Here is a 10,087-nt window from a genome sequence, read left to right as displayed (position 1 = left end):
AAGCATAGCGTCATTTCAAAAAATAAAATGTCATTTATTTAATTTCCTGAAACAACACAATAAAACTTCTAAAAATATATGGATAGTTCAGAATCGAACGCAACATCGGAAATTCCAGTGAAGAATCCCGAAACATCGCGAAATCCCTTTATCAATTATCTGATTGAAATTCGACAAAATAACCCGCATTTGCTCCCGACGCAAGCTGTATCCTTGGCTGCAATTCAATGGAAAATAATGCCGAAAAATGCCAGGCAAAGATATGACGAGTGTGCCAAACGTGCGCGGTATGTTTACAAGAGTCGTAACAAATCGCTAAATAGAGTATTACGATATTTACGACGTGCAACCCAACATCCATGCAAAATTGAACCGATTGAAGTGCTGAATGCTTCCAAGTATTTGAAAAGGTGGAAATTACGTGTGTTTCGAAATTTACGTTGATTTGTTTCTGCTTTCTAGAGAAAATGTTAAATTTTGTAATGTTGTGTTCCGTTTAAATCAGATTAATTTAATAAAAAACATTTTGCCGTCTTTCTTGGCATTTTTATTTAATAATAATCGTTTTCCTTTTCTAGACTCGTTTTGTTTTTTTGGCACGAAGAATGTTAGGTGAATGCCCTTTACAATAAATGATTGTTTCATTTATTCAATCCTAGACTAGGAAATATTCATCGTGACTCGGACCAAAGAAGAGGAAAGGGGAAACTAGCCCAAATGATTGAATTGCTATGCAATAATTCAAAGACTTCATCGAATTAACAGTGAATGGTTTATTGAATAACAATATAATTTCTAGTTGATCCTTTCGAATTTTACAATCCAAATAAATACTTTTCCATACCTTAGAACATAAAATACTTGCGTTCCGCTACAATAAACATTTCTTCAATGATTAATAGTAGAATAATTCTGGGAAATTATTTTCATAGACTGGTTTTTGGGTTGTCGTGTTTTTAGTTTCTGTTTGCGTGATTTGACGCTCTGAAGCCAACGAGTTGAATAATTCATTCAAACGGTTCTGGATCAATTCGTGCTGCACAGAAAGAAGAAAAAAGGACTTTATTTCATGATCGAGGGAGTAATTTACTCGCGGTGCAACTACCTTGGGTTCAGTCCTCCGAACTAAGTCATCAAAATTACTTTCACGGAATGTCCGAACAATTTGCATTTGCTTTTCGCGTGCTTCTTTCTTTGCTGATTCAGTTGGTTCCGCCAAAGCGCGCTTCATTGCATCAAAGTTCAGTTCTGGTGCCAGTGTTTTCTGAAAAAAAAAAAATATTTATATGTTTCTTCGTGGAATTTTATTAAAATAAAATTCTAGACATTTTTCAAAGTGATGAGAGAAGATTAGTTCAATAATAGTATTAGGGAATTAGGGAATTTGAGGCAAGTGCTCTGAGTGTGTAATTTTTCTGGACTCACTTTTGAAGGAACTCTATTGATTGAATGAGTATTACAAACAGCTAGGCTAGGAAGGAGAAGACCAGGAAATGTAGTTTAATGATATTGGGAACTCAACTTCAATGTATGAAATAATTCACAAAGCCTCACTCAGCTTACAAATGATAAGAAACAGGGGTTTATCTGGGATATTTTTCCTATATCTTTTTTGCCAACTGAACAAGGGAAAAAATCCTTTTTGGAACGTATGCAAAAAGCCATAATTGAAATTTCATATCAGTTCTCTATATTCTGACAACCGATTTTAAACAAGACTGTAGTCTAAAATTAAGCGTCATTGAGTAAATATACTGTTATGTACCAAAGAGAGCATAGCTAAATACGGTCCAGAAAAAGCATCATCAAAATTATATTATGTTGCAACTGTAATCTTTGATTTAAATGGTAAACACTTTCCCTTGAGAGGCTTAATGCTGAGATATGGTTATAGCGATAAAAAAAATGAAAATGGAATGTTTAGTAAGTTCCATTCCGTGTTAATCCCTCGGAGTGGCACCTTTGTGCAAACTACAAGGTAACTGCTTTCGAAGTGAAGATCCCCGCGTTACTTTGTTACTTTATCAATGGGATGTCGGGTGTAGCGGCTTCAATGTCATCATTTGGAGTGATAATAGACTGCAACTCAAATATATTTTATATCCAGGCAGAAAGAATAATGTTTTTTTTATATAGTTGGCCTTTTCTTCCCATACATTTGATCCCGACGAACGAGCATTGATACGCGTGGCCGAATATTGGACCAACTTCTTTCATTACCACCCGTCGCCAGTGATTTCAATGGCGAAGAAAATCAAGGAGTAGCATCGGCTACCCACGTGAAGCCAAAATGAGCGTCCAAAAGTATAAGAGTATAGACAGCGGAGATTGGTTCTTGATTGCAAGTGAGGCGGCGAAATACCAACGCTTTTCTGGTAAACGAACCCTAAGTTGTGGTTGAAGGTGAAGGCGGCGTTCAATATCTACTGCACCCGTTCGGCCGGAAAGAAAAATAACTTGGTCGTTTTTGCCCTCAATCCCGACATTGTCTAGGAGGTCGCCATCGTTCTCTTGATCCGAACAAGAAACTAACAGGTACTCTCATCTGAAGCATGCGATGCTCGACTGTGTCAATAATTCGTAACATCGGCGACAATATGAACTACTTATCGAATTGGAGTTTGGAGACAGATGGGCGCATTTGCAGGATCGGTTATCATCGACGACGCAATATGGGTGAATTGTGTCGACTTGCTGCCCTCTAATGTAAGTAGATTGCTGAACGTGTTTAAGGCCGCGAGTTTCAACGAGCAGGCAATGTTCGCAGACGAGCTCGAGATTCACACCCGCCTCGAAGTCGCCGAGAAGCAATTTCGCGATTAGCGAGTTGGCCATCATTCGAATATCGTCCAGCCAGTGGCCGGCCAGCCCACACCATCTTGTCTCAAACTCAAACGGTACATGGCAAATCACCAGTGACTACAGGCGTCTGAACGCCTGCACGACACGATATTAATAATCGTAGGCCTAACAATCCATATTGGATTAGGGCCTTGAAGTGTGTTAGGGCACTTCATTCAAGACCGTGACGGTACAGTACAGTATAATGCAATGTGGTCAGCATTGGGCTCGCCTGAGATTATTACCCTGATTTGACTCTGGTACTCATTCGCAGCTGAGGCGACTGGTATTCGACCTCCAGTCACAATAATAAATCCCTCTGTCATCAATAAGATTTGAACCGCGACCTTCCGCTACGACAGCCCAGTGCTCTAACCACCACCATCAACACTTCAGTCAGCTGTGACAGATTCTTTCCACCCTGCTACTTGCGAAAGTACGTCTTGACTTGGACAAATATCCCTTGGAACGAAGTTGAATACCGTATCTACGCAGTCTATTTATAGTGTATCAGGTTTCCTTCGCACAAGGTTCAAGCGTTGATTCCTAGAATGCTTATTATCGTCACTGCATTCTGTGAGTTGCTGGCATATTAACTCCACTGAACGAGCTTCTCAAGGGACTTCCGTTCAAAGATAAGAAGTTTGGCCTTGTCTGGGCTCAATAGTTTCGGAACAGCAAAACAGCATTCATCGACGCGATGGCAATCTCGATTTTGTCCCCACTCTAGCCCTGAGGAGGGACGCATCGAATACCATCGTCGGTAATTTCCTCGAGCAGGAATTTCCTAGTGTCACCTGACGCCGTCTGGATTTCTTCTCCAGGAAACTCTTGAATCGCGAAAGTCGTTAGAGCGCCTAGGATCGAAGTTGTTAACCGTCGTCGCTGCGATAAATACTTTCAATGCTTGATTAGTTTTTACCGACAAGCGACTACTAGTCTAGGCCCCACACAACGCTCGGATAAGGCCCGCCCAGACTTCCTTGCCCTGCAGCACCAGGTAGTCTTCATTTTCGTCAAGGGAACGAATAACTTGGTAGCAAGCGGCCTTCTGCGCATGTGCGCCATCGTTAGTCAATGGGGAAGTCGTCGCCGAAGCCCAAGCGAACGACGACAAATACATCATCTACTTAGAAACCTCCATGTTGGCACTGCAATGATCCACAACAGATATATCACTTAAAAAAACACGCGTTTTGATTAACGCATCCACCGGTGTCTGGCCCGTATGCCAGTGAAAATTTTCATTTATTGCCCTAGGCTAGAGTATTTCGATGACATAACGCACACATGAGTTATGAAAGTTTACAGCTTCCGGATTATACTAGCGGGTTCCCCATATAGTAGCACAGACATTGACCGCTACAACTTAATATTGGTACTGAGATACGTAGCTACATTTCTAGATTTTAGAAAACGCAACGAAGGCGGATTTAGTATTAATTAATACATCGAGTGACATTAAGTTGGGAGTTACCGTCGACCAAAACAAAGCTACCTAGATATACGACCTCGTCCACTGAACCCCTCCAAGTCCACAAGCCAAGGTAGCATAGAGAACATCAACGACAGAGAGCAGAAACAAGTCTGGAAACCAGAATCTAAACGCTCAGGTATGAAAGGTTTTGTGTATTGCTTATATAAGCATATCTAAGTGGGTATTTTTCCCATTTGTACCTGGTTCCTAATGTTTAAGCATTTAGTTTGTCAAACCATTCATTTTAGTATGACACTCACATTCAAAATTTTAAAATACAAGAAATTTGCACAAAAGTGACAACTTTAACCCATTATAACTCTGCTAGTAATGGTGCGATTTTATCAAACCTAGTATGGCCTCTATTACTGAAAAAATTGATAATTTTACAATAGAAAAAAATTAAGGAAGGTTCCTAGTCAATTTCTAGAAAAGTAACTTATAACAAATGTAACAATATACTATTATTAACTTTATTTAAATCAGTATCGGCATGGAGAGTATTTTGGGGCCTAAATGTCAGATATTTGGGTTGGGTAGTTTCTGAGAACGGGTCCTTAAAATAACTGATCTATTTCGGACCCCCATACTCCTCCCCTTTGCAATCGATGTCAAAACTAACATCGGTTTCGGAAAGTACTAATCAAGTCCTTTCATTTGATAAGACCCCACACGGCTGCACTCGATGAAAGAAAATAACACCCGGAGATTTTGGGACCACAAACAGAGCCCCACCATGACTGGCACAGCGGTACTGATTTATACTGAGTGCAGACTCAGCTTCATACCAGTGGATGCGAGGCCTACCTAACACCTCTGCTGCAACTAAGGGGTACGGCACCCGAGTTGTACAGCGCAACTCGACGCTTGAGCTCCGAAGAGCTCTGTCCGCGGAGTAGGCATGACCACAACCACCATGAAACTCCCACTAGGGGGCCAACCGCAAATAACCGGGCCGAGAACACATCCCCCAGCAATTCTCCTGGAGCATATGCTCTCAGAGGGCCATCCCGCTTCCCATGATACCAGATAGCCTCCTGGCCAAACAAACATCCTTAAGCAATCTTTCGCTTAGAAACACGTAAGTAGGATTTATACGAAAAGGTATCTTGCAACCCAATCAAACTCATATTTTGAAACGCGCATGGTTGCAGCGATGTATACGTATACTATTGGATTCAAGAAGAAATTAATAAATTAACTATCGTCCACATTTACAAAACGAAAGAAATCACGAAACTATTGAATTAGTTACAAGAAGTAGGCGGTACAGAACGAGTTAAAAAGCAATGCCAGGGGGAGAGATAATAGACTCTCCGCGTTAGAAAATGATTATATGTTTTTTACGCTGAAATAGTAGCTCATTTGTTAATTATAATGGTTTAAAAATTGAATTCTTAAAAGGCGGAAAAAAACACGGTGGCGTCATCGAGCGAGCAATTTGGATCTTATCTACGTGAAGGCATTCGGTTTAGTGTTTGTTACTTGTCACTTTTCAAGTAATCAATCAGTTTTTAACAGGAAAGTGGGAAATCGATGCATGAATGGACAATCCTTTAAGTTACTTTACATTTCGGCAGTAATTGTAACAATAGCAAATCTCCTTTCGAAACAGCCAAAAAAAAAGCTATCTGCAGGTTTTTGTGGAATTATTTGTGCAGCAAGGCACGAAACAATATTTCATCGTCCTCCTTGGCATTTCACGTGGGAAATAAATTTTTATAGTTTTATATTTTTATGAGTAACTGCCAGCTGGACGTTTCTTGGCTTGAGATGTGACACCACACATCATGGCGCGGGCTTTCCAGTCTGTTTTCATTTGGTTGAAATCTTAAATGCTCCTAATTTCAAATATAAGTTTTTTTTAAAAAACGGTCTTTGAGAGTTTTGTTAGATTGCACCATAGAAGTGATTTCCGTCATGGAAAATAAGGCGGGGTAGTCTATTATCTTAATTACAACTTAGAGAGATGTAACTCAGTACGTGTTTGGGCGTTTACAGTACAGTTCCAACTATTTCACTAAATTTCGTATCTATCGATATAGTCGTTTCTGAGAAAAGTGCGTGTGACAGACAGACGGAGATTGAACTGATTTTAATAAGGTTAAACCTTAAAAATATGCGTGATTTCTGTTTCCCGCTATTACCGTAACCCCAGTTCCATTAATTTTGCTGACTTCATTGCCAACTCCTCACAACAATCCTGCTACCTACTCTGTTTTTACTTCTCTTCCATGTTAACTTTCTCGTCCACTACGCCCTCTATGCCTTTTCTAGGTGCAAACTGCTCCGATTTGCGTGTTGTTCCTCTCCTTACTCTTTCCTTGGTGGGGTCCGCCATCGATAAACTTGAATCCAATGTCGGACCTGGTTCCAATGGGCTTTCTAACTTCTTCCTTGTTAACTCCAAACAATACATATCTTTTCCGTTATTATCCCTTTCTTCAAAAGCGGAGACCATTCTTTAGCTATGAATCGTTCTATATCTCTCCTCTCATCTTGCTCCTAAATCCAAATACGTCAACCTTCTCCAGTTTCATTATCATCATATTTAAAGCTGTGCAAGTGATCAGCTTACAGCAGCGAGACAAACCCAAGACGAACAAAGACACCCATTACCACTGGAATTCAAATCCAGAGTAGCGAGATTGAAAGGCTGACGTTCTACCCCCTTAGGAAAACTCTGGAGAGGCGAGAAAAAACTGTAGAGAAGCTGGATGAAAAACTGATTATCAGGACGGCAGCAGATAAAAGATGACAATAGGGGGAACAAAGGACATGCGGGAAGTTCCAAAACCGCAGAAGGGGGGAATAGGTTGAAAAGTGGCGGAAGGAAATTACAAAATTGCAGCCAGAATATTGGGAAAACTTTAAGAAGTCATTTTACAAGGATAGCAAGCGGCAAGCGCGAAGGGGCAGACAAATTTCCAGCAGAAAGTTTCAAGACAGCAGCAAGCAGAATCCAAAGGGGGGAAATGCGATGATAGGAATTAATAAGAACCTGAGTTTCATCGGGACAGAGGTTACAACAGTCCTATGTCGGACAGCAGAGTGTCTAGTAACAGTGTCCAACCAACTTAATGGCTTAACAGCAATTGTTCGCCAAATAATAAAATCGATGCACTTACCGCGTATGTGCACTTTCGCAAGGGGGGAAGTCAATGAATATTTTAGAATTCACCGAAAGCATTTTCTGCTTCCCATAAAAAACGACTAACAAGGATAGAGATTTGTGTGCAACCTGTAATTCTTGAACTTCCCTGTACTTCAGAAACGGCTGTCACATACAAGGTGGACACTCTACGGTTAAGCGAGGTAAGATGGGACTTCTCCCTCTTGGAGCACTGTTCTATTGTTCTCTAGTAAGTTTGCCGAGAAGAAAAGGTGAGTCCCGGTTTATGCGTTGGTCGAACATGCGATGGGGAAAGATGGCTTTGGGGACTGCAATGACAATGGTGAGAGGTTTGTGGCTATCTGACAGGTTGACAGGTCAGTAGTAAATTTAGGAGTTATCCTACAGACAGGCATCTTCTCGTATGGCGGAGGGAAAAGTATGAAGTAGAGTTTGCAGTTTCGACACTTCAACCTTCAACAAATACCTGAGTAATACAAACTGATTTAATACCTACAGCCCCGCTCCCAATTCTTCAAGAGATGTGTTAACTGGTCTCCAGGTTAGAGGCTGTGCAACAGACTGTTCACAATATACTATTGTTTTGGAACCCGAAACTGATCGTCGAATCGAAATACCAGTGATTATACATCCAGGCAAGCTATAACCTGTGACGAAATTTCTATCGTTTGTGAAGAAACGGGTCCAGGCGTCGGAGGTATTCGGTACCAAATCAAGAAGCATTGACGAAAGCGACCATACACAACAAGATGCCTAACATCAATTCTATCTCAGCTCAGTTGCATAGCTTGTGAAAGATGCTAGTGAATCTAAATGGTAAGCTACTATTCAAATCAGCTTGTGAAACACGCTGTAAGATCTAGCTGACTGTCGAGACATGTAGGCGGACCAAGGAGCGAGCCACCGTATGCAACATCACGAAAGAACTTGCAGGTGGTCTTTCAATGGTCCTGAAATGGACGCTAACGGTCGACACCTCATTCACGATGATGAGCAGCTTCAGAGGTGGAGGGAACATTTCAACACAACGAATACACTATTTTCAACAAAAACATTTTACCACTTGACGACAGCTTGAAGAAGAATGGTGTACGAGTATCATTTAGCACAGCGAAACAGATGAGGGTAGATTTTAAACCGTGAACCACCTTCTGTAGAGGCGCAACGCGACTTGAATAAAAGCAAGTACTCCATTGTCATTCCGGATGACCCAAACGGAGAATACGTGTACGACTTTGTACGAAGTAGAGGCAGCTTTGTTTAATTTAAAATCACATACAGCTCCCGGAATCGATGGCATCCCAGCCGTTCGTTGACTTCTGTCAGGCGTACGATAGCGTGAATCGTAATGATCTGTACAGAACCCGCTAGTCCGGCTAGTGAAAACCACAGTGATTAATAACGGGGGCCACGTAAAAATCCAAAATGAACTGACACAAAGCTTTCCTATAGTGTCGGAACTCAAACAAGGGGATGTTCTTGCCCCTACTCGCTTTAATTTGCTGCTCGAATACGTCGTCAGGAAGGTGGTCTCAGTTGATACCAGAGGTACGTTACTGGTAAAATCCGCGCAACTGGAAGCGTACGCAAACGGCGTGGATATTCTTGCCCGATCGATGCTTCGTGCGAAAGAAGTGTTGGAGCAGTTCAAATCATCAGCGAATGAAATGGGCTCAGGGTCAAGGAATCCAAAATGAAATACATGACCTAAACTCCAAAGGCGGTTGCTAATATGCAAAACATTGCAATGGGCAGGCATAATTTCGAACAGGTGGACCAATTCGTCTACCTCGGAGCCCCTCTTTCGATAGAAGCAATAAACTACGCACCTACAAGATATTATTCAGTTCCCTGCTGCTGTATGAATGCGAGACGTGGACCTTGACGCAAATGTCGGAAAAGTAGATCGATATCTTCGAGAGAAAAGTCCTCTAAAAGACGGAGATGCCTGATGAATCAGATGCAACCATGAATTGTATGAACGGCCCCCAGCATCGGCACCAGTCAAAATCCAAAAATTATAATGGACTGGCCATCGTACGACGAGACGAGTGCTGAAAGGCAGAACTGATGGTAGCCGACTCAAAAGGAAGTCAAGGAAACGCTGGGAGGACTCTGTGGACGCAGATTTCAGCTCAATTCTAAGATTTTCTAACTGGAGGACGCGGTCTTTGGATCAAGATAATTGGAGGTGATGCATCCGGGAGGCCAAGGCTCCATTTGGGTTGTAGCGCCATTGAAGAAGACGAATAGTGGAAAATAGTTTGTCTTCATAGCATGCGGATACGGACTAAATGGTAGCAAAATTATCACGGTCATCTACGCGCTCAAAATAGGCGAGACTTGGAAGTCTGAGATCTTTCCCAGTCAATGGAAGAAGAAGGGGATGATTATGGAGTTACGAAGAACGGTAGCCATTTTGAATGCGGCAATTGGTGGATTATTTGCGTGCTCCCCGTCGTCGCAAAGATAATAGCTAAAACTATCCTGGAAATTTTTAAAGAACATCGAAAGCTTGATCGACTAAGGGCAGTCTGGTTTCCGCTATGGACCTTCCTGTATTGACCCCATCAACACCCCCAGCATTACTTTGAAGCAATGTGCGGACTTTAGATTCATCTATACCTCATCCATTT

General features: G+C 41.6%; 2 protein-coding genes across 3 annotated transcripts in view; one reads left to right on the top strand and one right to left on the bottom strand.

Moving 5' to 3' along the window:
* LOC119655680 lies at positions 1–761 on the top strand. The gene is made up of 2 exons (XM_038061681.1): positions 1–410; positions 579–761. The coding sequence occupies exons 1-2, from the start codon at positions 79–81 to the stop codon at positions 610–612; spliced, it is 366 nt and encodes a 121-aa protein (XP_037917609.1). The 5' UTR covers positions 1–78; the 3' UTR covers positions 613–761.
* The window catches only part of LOC119655679 (protein EFR3 homolog cmp44E), a 30,327-nt gene continuing 20,993 nt past the window's right edge, over positions 754–10,087 (bottom strand). For both annotated transcript variants that reach the window (XM_038061679.1, XM_038061680.1), the window contains 2 exons: positions 1,106–1,264; positions 754–1,036 (listed from right to left, as the gene is read on the bottom strand). In XM_038061679.1, the coding sequence (XP_037917607.1) occupies positions 896–1,036; positions 1,106–1,264 (300 nt within the window). In that variant the 3' untranslated portion in view covers positions 754–895. The remainder of the gene's footprint in view (positions 1,037–1,105; positions 1,265–10,087) is intronic.

Source organism: Hermetia illucens, chromosome 4 (assembly GCF_905115235.1).
Source record: "Hermetia illucens chromosome 4, iHerIll2.2.curated.20191125, whole genome shotgun sequence".
In the NCBI taxonomy this organism is placed as follows: domain Eukaryota; kingdom Metazoa; phylum Arthropoda; class Insecta; order Diptera; family Stratiomyidae; genus Hermetia; species Hermetia illucens.
This window is presented reverse-complemented; position numbering and strand designations above follow the sequence as displayed.